Source organism: Eulemur rufifrons, chromosome 3 (assembly GCF_041146395.1).
Source record: "Eulemur rufifrons isolate Redbay chromosome 3, OSU_ERuf_1, whole genome shotgun sequence".
In the NCBI taxonomy this organism is placed as follows: Eukaryota; Metazoa; Chordata; class Mammalia; order Primates; family Lemuridae; genus Eulemur; species Eulemur rufifrons.
In genome coordinates, this window is record NC_090985.1 from 82,821,417 (window position 1) to 82,841,490 (window position 20,074).

The following is a 20,074-nucleotide window of genomic DNA, read 5'->3' on the forward strand; positions in this document are numbered from 1 at the left end:
ACATTATGCATTTTAAGACCAGGATTTGCAGTAATTTAAAAGGGCAGCTTTATGAAAGAGATCATTTTTGATGGCTAGGAAATAATTTAACAATTAGTAAGAAGCAGTCATGGGAATTCCTGAGAGGTCTTAGGATAACACTGCCTGAAAAGTGCCTAAAATGGACAAGTCCAGCAAAATATAAAAAAATTAATTAATATTTAATCCCTCTGCTTTTACAAGCAGAAAGCAGGAAAAAATATTCAGATCTATAATGCCAACCATCTATATTTTTCAGTGTTAAAGCTGGAGAAGGCAAGTTAAAAAGAATACGTGCTTTGGGCTGGAGTTCCCTGGCCCCCACGTCCCTCTCCCAGGGCCAACAGGGCCATCTGGCGCTTGCAACCATGACACGCCCTCTGCCTCAGTTTCCAAAATGACCCCTTTTATTCCCTTTTTGTCTTAGTGACCATTTTCAGCTGAGTGTTGGGAGAAAAGCAATTGATCAAAGAAATTCATAATAACAAAAAAAAGTCTTAATATTCCTATGAGGCATTTCCATTCTAAAACATGAACCTGGTGTATGTAAAATGCCAGGTAGATAGCAGTGGCTCAGTGAAAGTCATTCTCTTTCCTCATCGCTTTGATTCTTTACTGGTTTTTCCAACTGCATTACCTACTTCAGCTAAATCGTAGCAAGGTATGCAGCTGATCCCTGTTCTGCACTCTCTGAACATAGATGCTGGTGGGAAAAGTGTGCAGGGGTGAAGCTGAACATCTGTATCCTTCACCAAGCTTTCAGCAAGCCACACTCACAGATTCATGATGTGACACATTCGACATTATCCTTCCAAGGAATTCCACTCCAGGGGTAGAATTGATGGCAATCTGCCACATGCATTGGAAGATTGTAGGGGATCTTTCATGGTTCCTCAATATCATCATGACCACTCTACCTACGCCTAAGTTCAGGCCACTGGAGCCCCTAGGTCAGGAAGTTCACAAACCATTACTGAGCATCAGCTCTATGCCAGGCCGTGGATCCATGCGGGGCTTGGGTTAGGCACTGGAAATAGCCAGGTGACTATGACAATCCAGGGCTTCAAGAAACACAACTTGTCAAAGCAAAAAGACTGTCAAAGCTATGTTCTGTCCTGTGCAAAGTATAATCAGCCTTGGAAAGAGGTTTTCTTGCTTTCTGGCCTTGCAGCTTAGATATCCTGGCAACAGTTTCAGAAGCTCCCCTGGCTGTACATAAATGTAGAAGTAGCCTCTTCAAATCAAAGGAAACACCATTTACTCTACACAATTAATACCTATGCTGTCAATTAACAAACGCAGCAGGGGCCCATGAAGTCTCTCAAACAAAGCTGAGGGCAAACAAGTTTACATCAGTCACTACCGGCTTATGTTTAACTTGACTGTCATTTTAATTAACCATTCTTAAACACCAAAGCACGAGGCAGATCAATATGATTTGCCACAGGAAATGGGCCCTGAGAGTCACAGGAACTTAATCGAGTCCCTCAAGCCAGTGCTAGGACTTAAGCATTCTCCCAAATGTCTGGAAAGAGAAGTTTTGCTAAAAACATTATTTCCAAATCCAAGAGGCTCCCAAAAGGAGGTGGACATGGGAAGACAGGTCCATGGACTTTAAAGGTTGGAGAAAAAAATCCTGAAAATTAAAAATCTTCCTAATGTGCCCAGTTATTCTCACATTCCTTCTTCCTTTCTCTTTATACACACACACACACACACACACACACATACACACACACCTCTTGGTATTTTTATTATAACAAATTCGCTGCATCCACCCCGACCTGACACCCTTGACTCGGCGAGTGCGCTGGGGCTGCTGCTGCGGGACAGCGGAGACAGGCAAGTCACAAGTCACGCTGTTCCCCTAAAGGGGCGAGTCCGCTGGCGGACACGTTTGTGTTTCTGCCTCCTTCCTGTGCCCCGCCTCCTTCCTGCGCTACAAGTAGCCCAAGGCAGGGAACTCCTTCCAGAAGTTCTCCTGGGCGTCCCACAGAGCTAGTTTTTCCGCAGCCCGGGAAGTGCGAGGTTCGGGAGAGCCCGGGCTCCAGCGCTCAGGCCGCCGCCGCCCGTGCCACTCACCGCGCTCTCTCGCCGCAGGTGCCGGCGCACGTGGGGAGCAGCTGCACCAGGTGGCGCCAGGGGTGGGGTCAATGAAGCGCAGCCTGAGGAAGATTTTGCGCCCTGGCGAGAAGAAGGAGCCCCAAGACTGTGTCTACCAGGGCGTGCGGGACGACATGGACGACTGCAAGGAGTCGCTTAAGGTACCCTGGGCGATGGGTGGTCGAAACCCGCTGCGAAGTCTGGGCGGGGGTCCGGCTCGAGGTCCCCTTGCGGACAGCCCTGGATGCCAGGACGCGAAGTAGGAAGCTGGGAGAGGCCAGCGGGGTGTTTGCTTAGGGGTGTGTGCACTTTCCAAGAGTAAACCTTCTCGCGACGTGGGGAGCCTGCGGGGCACGCTAATAACACGCCCACACCGTGCCCGCTTTGTCCTTTTTGTTTGCTTGCTTGTTTGTTCAACCTGTTCTTGCTCCTGAATGGGCAACTGCAGTCCGGGGAGACCTACTCAAAAAGTACCTTTGGCATTCGGTACAATTAGGCAATTGCCTAAAATCAGGACGATTGGGAGTGTGTGCCGTTTCACAGGGACCTTTTTGTAGATTTCATTTGTAGCCACACAGCGTGTCGGGTAGTCCCCGATAGCTATTCAGGCAAGAGGTGCTTGGTAGAGAAACGTTCTTGTCTGACAAGAACTGACACGGAGAAACCAACGCCTGCGAATTGAAGCGTTACGGAGAATGCCCTGGTAAAACGCAGGCAGGACTAGTGAATTCCTCCTCCAGGGAGTGGGGGCGTCAGGAAGCACTGTTGGATGAGACCCTTTGAGGCTGGGAGAGTGGTCTCCTGGGGATGCTAAGGGCTGGCTGGGGGCTTCTATTCCTTATGCAGTTCTCCAGTGTGACCTAAGGCAGCACAGGGCCTGATGGCCTAGTCTGAGACATAGAGGCTGCTGGGTTCTCAAAACCCACCACTGATTTCCTCAGATTGCCAGCAGGAGGAAGGGTCTCTTTTGAAACGTTGAGATGTCATTAAAAATTTTCTCCAAATCCCCATGACAAATCTCTTTCCACAGTGGAACCATGTTAGCAGTATGTATTTTCCAGGAAAAAAGTACTTCTACAAATACACATATGTTCATATATCTTTTAAAAACTTATTTATGGAAGTGTGAAGTCGCAGAGATTTCCACTTTGATTTACACACAAAATATATTTTAGAATACTGTTCAAATTAGCACTTGGAGCTATACCTAGCTTTTTTTTAGCAGCTTCGTAGTATTCCATTGTATGAATGTGTCATGATTTTTTGAGCCAGTCCAGCACTGATGGACACTCAGGCTGTTTTTGTTTCCGTTTTGTTTTGCTATTACACACATGATTGTGTCTGTGAGGATAGATGTGGCTTGTCTGCCCATCCATTAATACCTTTGTGGGTGTGTCTGTATGTTAAAGTCCTGGCAGTGTTGAGAGGTATGTGCAGCTTTAATTTTAGTAGAAATTGCCAAATCGCTGTCTAAACAGGTTGCACAAATTGTCACTGTTGCCAGTCATATCTGTGAGTCAGGCACGTGTGGTAAATCACACACACCAACAAGCCAGGTGTCCCAAGGCGAGTCTGCATATTCAGGTTGATCACAGACATTTTTTTTCTCCTTCATATTAGCATGTTAACTGATGCCGTTTGGCTTCTCCAAAGAACTGAGTCAGAAGTGGATTTCAACCACTAGGATAGTCTTACAATTTATATTGGACAGGAAGAAATTTTAAAATTTCAAAAATCACCCAGGTGGTTTGGTTTTTCTAGAGACATTTGCTGAGGGATTTCTGTAGCTCAAAGTCTGAAACTTATTTTTCTTCATGTTTTTCTTTAATTGTGTTTATTTAGTTTTATTGCCTAAGTAGAGCCACTTATGTTACTTAAGGCTTTTAGAAGCTACATTAGGGCTTGTAGATTGAGGGATTTATATATTTTATTTTATTAACTGCAGTAATTCGGGATCATTTCATAAAAATCCCCATGGTTAGACTTATTACAAAGCAACATATGTGAAGGCTTTTGAACTCTAGCGATTTCTTTGTGGCTTCACAATATAAAAGATACGACATATATTTCATATGTTGGCATTTGACCTTTCATTTGTTATAATCTTTCACCTTAATTTCCTTCTTTTTTGCCCCATTACTGCTTATATGTATTTCATTAAATCAACCTAAAGCAAATGTATTTGACATCTCTGTTTTAAAGGGCTTAGTTAGAATTAGCTTCTCTAAAAGTGATCTAGTCTATTATGTTCTGAATCTAACCATACAGTTCAAAATCAAAAAGAGTATGAAGTGACCCTGTGACAACAGGAAACTACACTGTATAATAATTTGTCTAAATGGCATCCTTGGCTTACTTTTAGGACTGTCACTCAAAGCCCGACAACATGTCAGGTACTAAATTGACACTGTTTAGCACAACTGATATTCTCATATAAAGTATTTAGATGCTGTTTGGTCATTGTGAATTCAGTAGTACCTTGTGAGTTTCTGAACCTAGTACTTCCTCTAAACAGTATGGAATGGGTTTGTGTTGGTAGCACATACTGAACAGACCCTGTGCTCTTTCTGGCACTGGGGAATGGGCAGTGTAACCCCTTTATTACCACCTGAAGAACATAACAAATTCAACTGCTAAAATGTTTCTGAATGGATTTAGGTAAATACTTTCTTTGATAGGGAGAGACATTGAGAAAGAGCTTATTTCTTCAGGAAGCCCATTTTTAATTTAATACTAAGTATGTATAAATTTGGAAATAATTGGATGCTAAATGTCATATTCTGTAGTCACTAGAGCTATCGTATATATAGCATATGTAGAATTCAGTTTTTTAGTTAAAAAGTGACACATCTATATTTAAAAGACTATCATAGAAGAGTGATTTTGGGGTACTATTCTGTGATACCAGAAACAAAAACCAAAGTTCAAAATTTTGAGAGATTCAGTTTTATTTCAACCTGACTTATTGAATCCTGATATGCTAAATTATTTATTAACTATATTAAAACACATTAAGTACTTTAACACTTTATTTTAATTGATTTTCTTTACAGTAGTGAGAAATGCTCTGGTTATCTTTAAAATGACAACTTAGAGTTTCAACACATATATATTATCATATGGCAAAAGTGACCAGTCATGGCCAAATGTAGAATTAAAGAAAGTATCTAGGCCATTTATTACTATTTGGGGAAGACTTTTACATTTTCAGAAAATGGTAATTTCACAGTGGTTTCCATGAAAAGCTACTGTCCTTATAGTATGTTTTGCTTTTGGTCCATGTGATGAAATATTTGCTAAGAAATAGCTTTGGAAAAATTTCAGGCAAATGTATCATTTGAACACATATTTGCAAAACTGAAAGGAACATTGAGAAATAATTTTAGTGTATATGTTGCCATAGGGCTGGAATGAGGTTCTTTAATTTTTCTTATTTTCAACATTGATTTTTTAAGCTGCTAGGGCATTAAAATTCATCAAATAATCTGGGGAAATTCTGGTATGTATAATAGTCCATGTGGCCTGACCTGCTGCTCTGTGAGAGCTCTGGTTTCTCCTTCCTGTCTCCCTTTCTCTCTTCTTTTCTTATTTTCTTCCTCCTTCCCTCCTATCCTTCTTTCCTTTCTACCCTCTCTGGAAAAATTATTTGCACGTGTGAAAGTATCATGGAAAGATAAGTATACAATCGGTAGTACACATTTAGCAACAGTGTGTAAAATGAGAGATTAAGAAAGAACTGGAGACTTTTTCTCAAACTTTTTGTCTCAGAACCCTTTTAAACTTAAATATGATCAAGGATCCTGAAGAATGCTTTCCTATGTCAGTTATAGCTACCAATATTTGTCCTATTGGAAATGATAGTGGAGGGATATTTTAAAGCACAAGACACAGCATGCATTCCAGTAACTATTAGTGCTGTGAGGTCACCACACATCTGGCGGCATCTGGAAAACTCCACTGTGAACTTGAGGGAAATGAGAGAGGGGGGCTGGGCTGAAGATGGCCTGCGAGAGCTATCAGGAGGGCCTGCCAGAGGAGGGGCACTTTAAGAGGGCTTCAGGAAGCTAGGTGGATTGGGAACAAGGGAAGGAAGAAGGCCTTTATTTCTACAGCATAGACAAGCTTGTGATCAGAAAATAAAAACATTGATTTAATGTGTTGAACAATGTTTAGGCATTTGCTTATACCTTATTTATGTCTGTAAGCATTTTGTGTTTTCAAGAAAAATATTTACCTTATTATAAGCATGGTAAATAGTCTTGGATAATAAACTTTTTAAAGCTATAAAAGGATTAACTTTCTATTTATAAGCTTTGCATATGCTTGTTTGGTGTAACACTTTTTTATGTACCTCTAGGTGGTTTTTGAAGGAAGTGCATGTAGATTACAAAACTTTATCCAGAAACAAAAGAGATTAAATGGCAAATATGATACAAATGCCTCCTCTTTGCATCATGCTGCAGCTGAAGGTCAAGTTGAGCTGATGAACATGATCATCAATGATTCCTCTTGTGAAGGTAAAAAATACACTACGATGAGTGTTCCATAAATCTATCGTCCCATTAGATTCATTGGAAAGAGTGGTATGAAGTGATTCTGAAGGGTAGATTAGTGCCAATTATAAAAGGCCTTAAAATTACTAACTGGTAGCTAAGGGTAGAGTACCAACATTGAGAGGCAGGTGGCAGAGGAAATGCCAGAAAAAGAATGAAGAGAATGATGGATAAGAGGTTGATGATGCAAAAGCCAAGGGAGGTGTTGCTGGCACAGGTAAGTTAGAAGGAGCAGTTCCCACAAGGAGACCAAGTAGGAAGGAGATCAGAATAAAGTCCTTACATTCGAAGGCCCCACTGACCTTTGTAAAGATGATTTCTGAAAAGTGGTGAAGATAAAAGCCAAACTCGAGTTATTTAATTAGCGAATGGCAGTTTGTAAGTATAGGTTCCTGTCTAATTAAGTTTGGTGCCAAATAGAATGAAGAATGGAGTGACTTGTCTTGATCAGACAGGGTGGTCAAGAGAGGTGCGTGAGGGTATGTGACTCTTGGGGACGTGGTGTGTATGTGTGTCGTTGAGAATGAGGCACTTGGATGAGTGAAAGGAGATAGTAGAGAGAGAAACTTTTAAAAAGGAAAGAAACAGAAAACATGCCTGCCTGGTTCCAAGTATCATAGGTGATCCCCAAATCATATTTATGAGCAAATACTTTTTCTCACACCCCAGACATAAGGGCATACTGCTGCTAATTTAAATGGTTGGTAAAGAGGACAGCTGTATCTATTTTAGAATAGCCATATGACACTGCAGGATGAAAAGACTTGTTATTCTTATGCTGAGCTCACAGGGTAAATAGTGCTACAAATTGTGTCACAGAAATATGTGCAAACCATGTGTGCCGTCAAGGGTTCTAGCTTGAATTCTAGTCTTGTGGTTTATTAGCGGTGTTTCTTTTTCCTGTTAACATTTTTTGAACCATTGCTATTGGCCAGGCATTCTGCTAAGATCTTTAAAGATATGATTTAGTATTATTCTCCCAAGAACATTGCAAGGGATGTGTGTGTGTGCGTGTGCATGTATGTGCATGTGTGTAGATGGATGTATGTACGTTTTTTTTTAAGTTTATTTACCATACTAAATTTGAATATGAGACAGCTGAAGTTCAAAGAGGTCAGGTAACTTTCACACCTCCTTACTTGCCGTGTGATGTGGGCAAGACTGTTAGCCTCCCTAGGCCTCGGCATCTTCATCTTTCTGAAAATTGTTCATGGTGGTAGCCTGTGGGCTGTTGGAGGCTTGAATGAAATAATGGTCATGTGGAACCTCGTAGAGTGCCTGGCACATAGTTCTTGCTTCTACATGATCTTGGTATTTTATCACAATCCCAAAATTCATATACGCATAAAAACATGCAACAATAATAGGTGCTATTTCTTATGAAGGCTCCTGATAGAAATTTAACTCAGTTGGCAAAGTCAGTGCCATGCTTCTGTTTGTTCTTGACAGGTGCCCTTTAGACGGCTCATGTCGCATGAGAACCGAAGCTGTGTCTTTACTTTTCGTAAAGAAGATGCAGCTGATTACAGTCGCACTTAGCACTGAGTTTTGAAGCGAGTAGGCACTCAGGAGGTATTGGATACAGCCCCAACAAAATTTAATCTATATTTTGGTGTCTTTTTCTAGTGCTGAATGTAATGGATGATTACGGGAATACCCCTCTGCACTGGGCTGCAGAAAAAAACCAGATTGAAAGCGTTAAGTTTCTTCTCAGCAAAGGAGCAAACCCAAACCTTCGAAACTTCACCATGATGGCGCCCCTCCACGTGGCTGTGCAGGCCATGCACAACGAGGTGGTCAAGGTGAGGGTGCCACTGGCTCGCGGGGCCCTGACCGTCGGAGCAGGGACTGGCTCCCAGATCTGGCCCTCTGTACTGGGCCAGAATGGCCGCCCTAAGCTGCCAGGGTAAACCAGATGTAATGATTACAATGTTTGCTTTACTTCTCCCCAACTGACGATGATGATGTTGATGACAGTCCTATTTTTATTGAGTAGTTCTTGTTTACCAAGCATTTTTCTAATAGTTTTGTATGGTTTAATTTATGAAATCCTCATTTTAAAAAACCCACTATGAAGGAAGACTATTAATGTTAGTATTTCCATTTCATAGCTGAGTACACTGAGGCCCAGACAGAATGGAACAACTTGCTTAATGTTGCATTACCGGTGAAAGCAAAGATATAGGAGTTTTGTTCTCATCTTTATGTTTCCAAGTTCAGGCTTTATCATTTTTACCTGACTGATTTAATGACTGAAAGGAAGAAGGTAATGAATGCCTCAGTGAAAACAGAAAACATAATAATAATTTGTTGTTTTTGTCAGAGGGATTAGTTAGCGTAAGACATAATGATACTATTGGGAAATTTCTTATTGTTTTTTTTCAAGGTTTGAGAGTAAGTTTGGTCAAAAAAAAGAAAGCCTGGTAAATAAATACCTAAAGGGTAAGATTTAGACCATGGCTTTTAAACTCCATCTCAGAGTCTCACAGACACACTAGAAAACAAGCGTGCTTACCTAAAGAACAATGCAATTTACAAATGGATCATGTTCCAGAAGTTCATTTCTAAGACGGGCCATTTGGAATTTATAAGTTTTCCTGTAAAACAGTATTGCAAATAATGATTTGCTATTGTGGTAAGCCACAACAAAACCTAATTGTCTGTAAATCACCAAGGAGATCCATGAGTCTCAAGTTCGCTTTAGCCCAAAAACCTTTCTCTCAGCCCTCTGAGACCTTGGCTTCTTTAAGCCTGGCACAGAGGGTGTGAGGGGGAGCCCCTTTCAGCTCTCTGACTGTTCCTTGTGTAGGACTCTATCGGCTCTATCGCAGTTCTTAGCACGTGGTATTGGAATCAGATATTCATGTGCTTTTCTCACCTGTGGCTGGCTGTCCTTGAAGGAGGGGCTGTGTCTTACTAATCTAAACACCTCCAGTCCTCAGCACTGCTGGTAAATGACGGCTGTTGAATGAATGAATGAATGAATGGGTAAATGGGAGTTCTGGCTGAAGGAGAAAGGGAGAGCTGAAATATCAGTACCTATGACAGTGAGTCAAGGAAGCCCTCGAGGAGGTTATAGAAAGGCCTCTGGGAACAGGCTGGTTTTTCTTTTTAATATCTGCATTATTCATGGGCCAAGTGCTCCTTTCATATCATCTGGGTTGGGCCACTAGTGACTGCAGGGACTGCCCCGGAGATGTCACATATTTCCTCATGGACCTCTTGGTACTTCCTCTGAGGGCTCCTTTCAGAAACAAATGCCCATTAACTTAATTAATATGGGCTCTGAAAGTGTGATTTGGGAATTCAAAGGCAGGTAACAGTTGGAAGACTCTCATTAATTAGAAGGAAGAAATCTTCAGACTAACAAAAACAGAAAGGGAGATATCACATAGAAATAGAAAAGAAAATTAAACCATAAGCTCATAACTGGTTTGTAAACTAGAAGGCCGATATGAAAGAAATTTTGCTTCTGGTGAAACCATAACAAGAAGAAAAATAGGGTTATAAGAGTTATATAATAACTGTTACCAAAAAAATTGTCTCTTTCTTACCAGGTCTTACCAGCCATAACTATGTCTAAAAGTATTTTCAGACCACTTAGGTTCACCAGAGATGATGAGAGTAGAAGAAGGAGGAGGAGTTTTAGAGTGTTTCCCTTCATGCTTGCCAATATCAGTCCTCCCTGCCTGCCTTTCCCAGTGACACCCAAGGGTCAGGCCTGCACCTGCCCAGCCCTCGCCGGGTTAGAAGGCTGCTCCATCCACTGCTCCGCCAGCCTTCCCCCAAACCTTCCCCCGCTGCCTATATGGTTGTAAATAAAAAATTTTCCTCCATGCAATACCTCAAGTTCCTGCGCAGACGACCAATGATATGCATAGTATTTCCTGGGCCACACTGGCCTGGAGATTCGGGGAGCCCTGTCTTTTGGTGGCCTGCAGGCCTTAGTCCTTGGGGTTTAACTTCAAAGTATCCAATCCTTTGACCCTTCCATGGGGCTTTCTAGATTCTCATTAAAGGGACCTCTGGTGAGCTCACCGCCAAACCTTGACTGAGTTTGACGTAGGTGCACAGTTTAGTTGATCTCTCTGGGACCCCTGCCACATATAATGTAACACAACTTTTTGAAAGATTGTGCTTTTGATAGTACAATAATAACAGCCTAATATATGTTACAGATCTATGATCTATGATTCTAAGAGGGCAAAGAAAGAAAAATCGCTTCTTGTAGGCTTTGGTAGGTATTTTACACATGAACCTAGACTTTGTAAGGACAGAATGTAAAGGTGCCTGAAGTCCACAGAAGGAACCTTGTGTTCTCATTTCCCTGCATCCATCAATAATTTCCCTGTGTGTTCTTACGTGCTGAAATCTCGGTTTAATTTCCTTTTATGAGCAGAGCTAATTAATAAGCCTGAATCATTTGCTAACATATTGGGGTTCATACTGTTAACAAGTGGCTCTGATATTAGGTTGTATAGTTAAGGCTTTTAAGAAACAGCTTATTTAATAAATTTTTAAAAATAACTTACTTTATAAGCACATGTCATAGTTTTATCATAGTCTTGCTGTAAGAGGAAAGGCCTCTAATAGATCAATTCGAAGGTTTCTCGATAAGATATTTATATGAGATAATTTTGATTATATTTAATAAAAAATGAAGACTGGTTAAAGTTGTATAGACTCTTGGGCAATAAGTAGCAGGTAGTGAATTGGTGAGGAAATGACAGGTCTTCAATGAAATTCCATCAGAAAAATTACTTGACCATTATATCAGCATGCTGATTTCTTATATTGTAGAAGAAGTTTCTGTTCCAGACTAAGTTTGAATCAGTTGAGTTAAGCTATATCAAACTGTTACACAAGACTATATTTCTTTTACTGAAGAGAATAGAGTTTTTATTGACATTTCCCAGAATGCTTGTAATCTAGATAGAAGAAAAATGAGTAGAGGGGAAAAAGAAACCATTCTCTCCCTTCTCCCCTCCCTCCCTTCCTCCTCCCCCATGCACACATGCTAAATGGTTCCATAGATTTATTTTCTTGAAAATATTAGTTAACATAGCTTCACTTAATACGAGTGAGAAGTATTAAGTGAAGCTATGTTAACTAGTATCTATAATTCTTATTCTGTTTCTAATTCCACAACTCAATAGTGCCTTAATTGATGTGATATTGAAATCATCATTATTTCATCTATTTGAGAAATTTATTTAGTGACCACTGTGTGCAAGCTTTTATGTTAGATTGTGTCAGAGAGGGATGAAAAAAGGCAAATAGACATGGTCCCTGGCATCTACAAACTTATAATCTGGTGGAAGACAAGTACCTTACTTGCAAATCTGCAATTTAGCTTTTTGACAATTATTCTCCCATTTTAGGTCCTGACTGAGCATAGTGGTACTAATGTTAATTTGGAAGGAGAAAATGGAAACACAGCTGTGCTAATGGCATGCACCAAAGATAACAGTGAAGCACTGCAAATTTTGGTTTGTATATTAATCATTTTTGCATTCTTTGTCTTTTCATGAATACAACATGTATTATTGTTATTTACTACAGTTCTTTTGTTTCTGTCCTTAGCAAAATATAAAGTAGGCCAGTTTATGTTTTTGTATATGTACATACTCCTTCAGTGGATCTGAGGTTGCTTACAGAAGACTGACAGTAAAACAATGACAGTGTGAGAAAATGGGAGTGAAAAGAAAATATAGGCAGGAAAAATTAAGATAAGGCTGGTGGTCAGGTCAGAATACAAAGTATAATGGCCTGTATTTTAGTAAAGATGAGTCATACATTAGACTCCAAGCTTCTTTCTGATAGTCAAGGGAAAGCTGAATACAGTCAATCGCAGACTTATGGGGCCCATGGATAAAAACCGAAAGAAACACAGCCACTCCCGTTCCCAAGACCAGAAGATCTGCTGCCATGGCTTCTCAAACTAGAACTCTGTGTGATTTAATGACTAAAGTCCTTACACACGTCATGTTCCTGAGAGCAGAACCAGCCTTCTCTCCCTGGTGGGGCTTCCTGGGGTGGTCCAGTAAAATGCTGCCGATGCCTGTCTCAGTGACTGACTCCTGTTCCTGGCAGGGCTCCTACCGAGAGTGCTATGAGAATTCCAATAAACAGCTTTCTTTCAAATAGTCTTTAATCCCTTGCCTGTCATCCAGGCCAGGTTCTATATTTTTACCACTTGAATTTTCCTCTTCACTGTCCCAGAGAGCAGGAAAATGAAAGAAATATTTGCCTGCTATTGAAATACACTGTACAAATATGGTTTAACATATTTACTAGATGTACTTAGGGACAAGTACATACTCTGTAAGTTGTCACGATTGGGCCTAAAAGAGAATAAATAATAAAGAGAATAAAAATAACCATTAACTAACACTCAAACCAAGAATTTAGAAAAAAGAACCTTAAATTAACCAAAAGAAAATTGGAACAAATAAGAAATAAGGTTGAAAACACTTTCAAAAACAATATGCATTTTTAAAAATCTTATTTCTTTGAACATATAATATTTATGTGTAAACTGTGTGATCACATTGTTCGAAAAAGCTTTTTCTTAACAATATCTTTAGTCATATGATTTTATGAAGAATATCTCCCATTTCTGGATACACAACTTTATATATATATATATCTTAGATATATTATGTATATATTTATATATATTATATATTTGTATATGTATTTCTTTAATATATATAAAATAAACTGATGCTGCCTCTAGAAGCCAGGTGGAATTTGCTTCTTTGCACTTTTCTGCTTTTTCAGGTCTTCACTTTTGTAATAATTAAAGGTATTTAAAACAAAACTGAAGTCCAGTGATGTATAGAAAATGGTAGTTAAAAATGATAGGCTCAGAGAAAAAGGTAATACAACATTCAGTTCTTTTAGCATCTTTTTAGTAAAGAGCCTTCAGTAGTGAAAAGACCTGCTTTCATAGTGTGACTAATGTGCTGGCATATTTGTTTATTAATTTTACATAAATAAAGGGAAAAGTATCTGGGAAATATCACTTTATTTGCAGAAGGAATTGAGAGTGGATGTAGAAGTCATGATAATGTTTTTAAAAATCTCATTAATCCCATTAAAAATTGTAATGACATTAGTTTGCTAGGTTATCTAGATTGATATTTTTATGTCTACTTTGGAAGATATAAAATGTCTCTATTTCATAATCTTAACCCAGTACAAAATTATCTTCTTACCTATATGTCATATCATATAAAGCTTTGTATATATTTTTACATGGGCACACGATAATGAAATGATCTGGGAGAGGCACATAAATTCTTGTTCACCCTCGTGGTTTGAGATTTAACATATATCATTGGACTTTGTTTTTTCTTATTTCTTTTCCTCCAGTTTAACAAAGGAGCTAGGTCATGTAAACCAAATAAATGGGGATGCTTCCCTGTTCACCAGGCTGCATTTTCAGGTGCCAAAAAATGCATGGAAATAATACTGAAGTTTGGTGAGTAGAGGCTTTCCCACATCACGTGCTATAAAGAAGCCTACTCTGGTGGATGCTATTCATTTGAAAAGTATTTAATAATATGTACACATGGGCTTTTATGTAAGTCTAAATGTCCTTTCTTTTAAAAATCTTCCTTATTATTTATTTTAAATGCTTGTTGTCTTGACTGTTGTTTTCTTCTGCAGGTGAAGAACATGGATACAACCGAGAGTCTCACATTAACTTCGTGAATAATGGGAAAGCCAGCCCGCTCCACATGGCCGTTCAGAGTGGCGACCTGGAAATGATCAAAATGTGCCTGGACAATGGTGCACACGTAGACCTGATGGAGGTCATTGCGCGTATTCTGCAGGACACCTGTATTTTAAAATTGTCATAAATTATTTTCTAAAATGCTTTATAGCTCTTCTACAGTTAATTTAGATTGAAAGGACATATAAGAAATAGGTATTATTTCCTTCTATTCATATAGAAGCAGAATAAGAGAAAATTTCAACCCCCAAATTTCAGTTTATGTAAGGAATATTGAAAATTACCAAAAACAATTGCAAACACAAATATAGATGCAATAAAGATGACACATACAGTTTAACTGCCATTAAATGAGTTAAAGTCAACCCTCAGAGGATGACAATATGTTACTATTGTCAGCCAGGAGCATTAAGGCCCAATCATGAATGTCTTTGGTTGTAGTTCTATTCTGAAGAGTTGCCATCTTTTAAACTAAGGGCCACTTAACTAATTTCTAAGGATATCATGTGAAAGTGTTGACTGTGCTTGAGATGTGACCTCATGCGAGGCCTTTCTGACCAAAAGTATAGAGCTCCTGCCCTTTTCCCTGAGTTTTGGGCGGAAACATCAAAGGCTCCCCATCAAAGGCCTGTGCTTTCTGGAGGGAGAGGGGATTGGTTATCAATTCTGTGTGGCTTCTGGACACTGCTCCTAAGTGCCTTCAGTATAGAAAAGAAGAGCTGCCACTGTTGGCATGGGGTCTGAAGTCACCTTATACACTGGTTTCCTACAGCAATGAATGAGACGTGGTTCTCATATTCCCAGGAGGCAGAATGGCATCCTGATGAGGATGGTGGAAGTATATGCCAAGAGCTGTCAGATTCCAGGGATGCCCAATTTCTATCTGTGATATTTATACTGATGCTTTTCAATAGATGAGACTGATCACTATTGATCACTTGAAATGTGACAGATATTCCTTGGTTTTATTAACCTAGGAAGACAAAACTCACAGCTGCATATAAGTTATATTCTTAGATTGGGATTGAAACATTGATTCTGGTATCAAAATTCTTTACAGAACGGGAGGTGTATGGCCCTTCATTTTGCTGCCACCCAGGGAGCCACTGAGATTGTTAAACTGATGATATCGTCCTATTCTGGTAGCACCGATATCGTTAATGCAGTTGACGGAAATCAGGAGACCTTGCTTCACAGGCAAGTTTCCTACCTATCATTCTGTATACAGATTTTTAGTCTTCTCGTGTTACATTATACATTGAGAGAAAAAGTCAGCACTCGTGCTAGCAAAGATTCTGTAGTTCAAAAGAAAAGAGCAGAGATAACAAAGACCCTGTGGTTCAACTGGAATCTCTTGTGTCCCTTGGGAATTAGAGTAGCATGTTATAAATAATTAGATTTCACAGAATGAAATCTTCAGTGGCATATTCTAGATCAGTTCTCAGTCCAGTGGATACAGGGTCAAGATTAATTTTCTGTATGCTAAGGAAGTCAACATACAAGACTTTCCAAGTCTTTTCTAATCTGTTCCAATTCCTCATATGTATCTTATTCCTATCTTTAGTGACAATAATAGAGTAGATATATATGGATATTCTACCTTTCCCACTGTAATTCCTTCTGCTAACCCCACAATTATAGATAAATGCTTTCAAAACGCATAGTTTTAGGAAAGTATAACCAAGTCACCAAAACAAGAAAAATTTCTGTGGTGTTTTACAGAAATACATATCAGGGAAAGTGTCTGAAACTGTAGACTTACTACTTGCTGGGATAGGAAACAGGCAGCATGTGAGGGAAAGAAGTGGCTGAGATGAGTCTCTTTGTATCTCTTACACACACACACACACACACACACACACGCAGCTGTGAGCAGGCTGGAAGCAAAACTACCTGCTGCAATAGGATATGCATGAATAGAAAGGATTTCCCACTTAGGATGAGTTGATAAACTAAAATTTGGTAGCATAAAGGAAAACTAATAAAAAACAACAAAGTCAACAAAAGGCTAATTTATTTCGAAGGAAATAGAAATAATAGGGCAATTTGATAAGAATTTTAAAATAAAGATATTTGAGACCTTCAAAAACTTAAAGGAAGGCCAGGCACAATGGCTCATGCATGTGATCCTAGCACTCTGGGAGGCTGAGACGGGAGGATCGCTTGAGGTCAAGAGTTGAAGACCAGCCTGAGCAATAGCGAGACCCTGTCTCTACTAAAAATAGAAAAATTAGCCAGGCATTCATGGCATACACTTGTAGTCCCAGCTACTCAGGAGGCTGAGACAGGAGGATTGCTTGAGCCCAGAAGTTTGAGGTTGCAGTGAACTACGACACCACTGCACTCAACCAGGGCGACAGAGAGAGACCCTGTCTCAAGAAAAAAAAAAAAAAAAAAAAAGGAATAATCTGTTATGTAAAAATAAATATATGAAGATAGCAGAAGATCATAAGAAATATATTGGCATGTATGAAGCCAGGACCAGGATTGGTGATATGAAAAAGATCCAGTTAGAAACCCTAAAAAAATTAGATAAGGAGCAGTCAAAATAAAACAAAAACTCAATAGACTCACCTCTAGACCAGCGATTCTCAAACTGCTGCATGTTAGAATCCCATTGCCAATGAATACAATAGATTATATCAGCGTCTCTAGGATAAGTCTCAGGAATTTTTAAGAAATCTTTGATTCCAATGTTTAGCCAATTTGGAAACCCAATGATTGGGTTATAGTTAGAATGTATCTTTAGAACATAGCCTTAGTATATAAATATGCTTAATAAGAAATTATTTTAGGAAAATGGGGCTTTAATGTTATAATTTATTCCCTGAAATTATGAAGTATAATTAATATATCTTAAATATAATGCAACCTCTTGTGGATTTTTGGTGAGAATCAGCAAACTGATTCTGAAATTTATATACAAAGGGCCAAGAATAGCTGAGATAATCTTAAAGAAATGAGATTTTCAGGAAGAAACATAAAGTTTTAAATCATTAGTATTAACATTTATTATGCTGGTGTTTTCATTTGAAACTTTTATTTGTTTCATTAATTAACATTATCCTTACGACTGTGAAATGACACCAAAATGACTTTAATTCTCTCCATAATGATTTTTGGCTTCATAAAAACTCAGGAAAGCTAATGCTGCTTTGTAAACTTTTGCCAGAGAGGAGCCCACCAAGAGGGAGCTTTTTGAACCCTGCAGGTGAATTTGAGGCACACCTTGCGTGCAGCTGTTGTTATTGCCCGTGATCTCGGTGATACCGCCCATTTCTTTTGTCTTTTATATCTTGGGACAGATGTTACTGTTCACTTCAGAACATCTTCATTATGATTATACAGGAGGAAATAGGTTTACTAAAAGATGAGGAAGAAAATTTTGTGATGTATTTGGTTTTTTAAAACATTCTTTATTTTTAATTATAAATACATAATAGTTATACATATTATGGGGTACGTGTGATATTTTGATACAAACATACAATGTGTAATGATCAAATCATGGTAATTTGGGTATCCATCACCACAAGCATTTATTATTTCTTTGTGTTAGGAACATTCCAATTCCACTCTTTTAATTATTTTGAAATATACAATAAATTATTGTTAACTATAGTTGCCCTGTTGTGCTACTGAACACTAGTTCTTATTCTGTTTATCTAACTATATTTCTGCACCCATTAACCATCCCTCTTTATCCCCCTCTCCCCTCTACCCTTCCCAGCCTCTGGTAACCATCATTCTACTCCCTATCTCCATGAGATCAATTTTTCTTTCTAACTCCCACATATTATTAAGAACATGTGATATTTGTCTTTCTGTGCCTGGCTTATTTCACTTAAATAATGTTCTCCAGATTACTATTGTTTTGAATATATCACTCTAATCAGATTCAATTATAAATTTTGAAAGGTTGCTATTAACAATTCACGAACATGTCATCATGTTATTCAATGAAGAGTTAAATTCACTTTATGAGTTTGTAGCTTTATTTTATGGTTTTATATTTACATCCATAGTACTTTAATTATAATGTTTATAATTCTCTTTTTGTAGAGCCTCATTATTCGATCACCATGAACTAGCAGACTACTTAATTTCAGCGGTAACTATTCCATTTACTGGCTTATTTTTTATTATTATTTATAGTTGAAAAACCATGTAATTACATGCCATGGAGTTTTAAACATAAAGCAAATTTTAATTTCTTGCTTATCAGCAAAAGAAGCTTATAAAAGGATGATTGACACATTTGCAAATAGAATGTATTGTGTGTGAATATGTAACAGCCAAACTTTATTACTGTGAAGTTAGAAATGCCAAAGTGTAGTTTGGATACCCATCTAAGTGCTTTTAGTGTGGGGAGTCTGGGTGCCTTGCAAGGCAAGCTCTTCCGATGTCCTGTGAGTAGGTGCTATGGGACTGTGGGCCTGGGCGACTCCGCCAGCCTTCTTCAGCCCTGGTGGCTTTGAGGTGGAGGCAGGATGGGCAGCATGTGGGCGGAGCTTCCACCCCAACTGCCTCAGTGCCACCTTTCAAACAATGAAAAACTGAGGAATTGAAAAATATTGTCCAAGGTTTATTACAAGTGAAAACAAGGGTCTTTTTCACTTAAGAAATGGAATCAGCCAGCTTTTGAATTAGATTTTAATAAGCTCTTTATACAGATGAATGTATGGTGGATTTATTAAACCCTACCATATCAGCAAAGAATATATTTAATAGTTCCATTTGCATTATTAAACATGTGTATGTTGTCCATAGCAGCTACTGAAATTGAGATACTTATATAGAAGAAGTCTGGAGAGACTCATTGTATACCATAGTTCATACCATGCATGGTTTCCTGCAAAGGCAGCCATGTCTTCACCTGCCAAGAGAACTGTGGCAGAAACTCACTGACCACCACACAGTGTGCAAAGGGGATGCTGCTACCATCATTGTTTATATTCAACAGGTCCCAAAAGAATAGGGAAATATCCACAGAGTTGAAGCTATTTTTCTTACTCTGTCCAAAGTATAGAATTCTTTCCTGGAAATTTTAAAAAGCCTCTGATTTCTTCCCATATCAAATATTATAACTATAGCACATAATCATTAATATTGACTTATTCATTTTTAAAATATATATACATATAATGTGATTTTTAAATTCAAATTTTCTCACATAAATGTTATGCTAAAATTTTACTTTGGGATTTGAATGATTTCAGTTCAGTTGTTTCAGTTTCTCTATTTCAGATGAAGCCAATTTTTTTAAAAAGTGAATGGTTTCTGGTGAATGTTTGTTAAATCCCATATGCAATAAATTTGAAAGACTTAAAATTATGGACATTTAAAATTCATTTTTTACAGTGAGACTAAACTATTGTTCTAGGTCAAAGGATATTATTTTTATGGTTTAGGTAATATTATATATAATACAACTATAGCCAGATGTCAGTAAAAAGCCTAACATAAGAATAATCTCATTGTTGAAATAAAAGAATGCCTTGATTTCTGATGTTACAACATATAAATTATAGGGATGTTTCAAGTAATTCTATAATTAATTTTACGTGTTAGTGGTAGCCATGATATAGACACTCTATCTCAATGAAATAACATTATTTAGAGATTGCAATGTAAGCTGATTTATCTGTTTGTAAGCTCT

General features: G+C 38.5%; 1 protein-coding gene across 1 annotated transcript in view; it reads left to right on the forward strand.

The window, feature by feature from the left end:
* The first annotated feature begins 2,171 nt into the window (after positions 1-2,171).
* TRPA1 (transient receptor potential cation channel subfamily A member 1) overlaps positions 2,172-20,074 on the forward strand; it is a 61,840-nt gene continuing 43,937 nt past the window's right edge. The window contains exons 1-8 of the mRNA XM_069465613.1: positions 2,172-2,282; positions 6,479-6,638; positions 8,301-8,476; positions 12,056-12,163; positions 14,052-14,160; positions 14,349-14,494; positions 15,476-15,612; positions 18,478-18,526. Coding sequence (XP_069321714.1) covers positions 2,172-2,282; positions 6,479-6,638; positions 8,301-8,476; positions 12,056-12,163; positions 14,052-14,160; positions 14,349-14,494; positions 15,476-15,612; positions 18,478-18,526 — 996 coding nt within the window. The remainder of the gene's footprint in view (positions 2,283-6,478; positions 6,639-8,300; positions 8,477-12,055; positions 12,164-14,051; positions 14,161-14,348; positions 14,495-15,475; positions 15,613-18,477; positions 18,527-20,074) is intronic.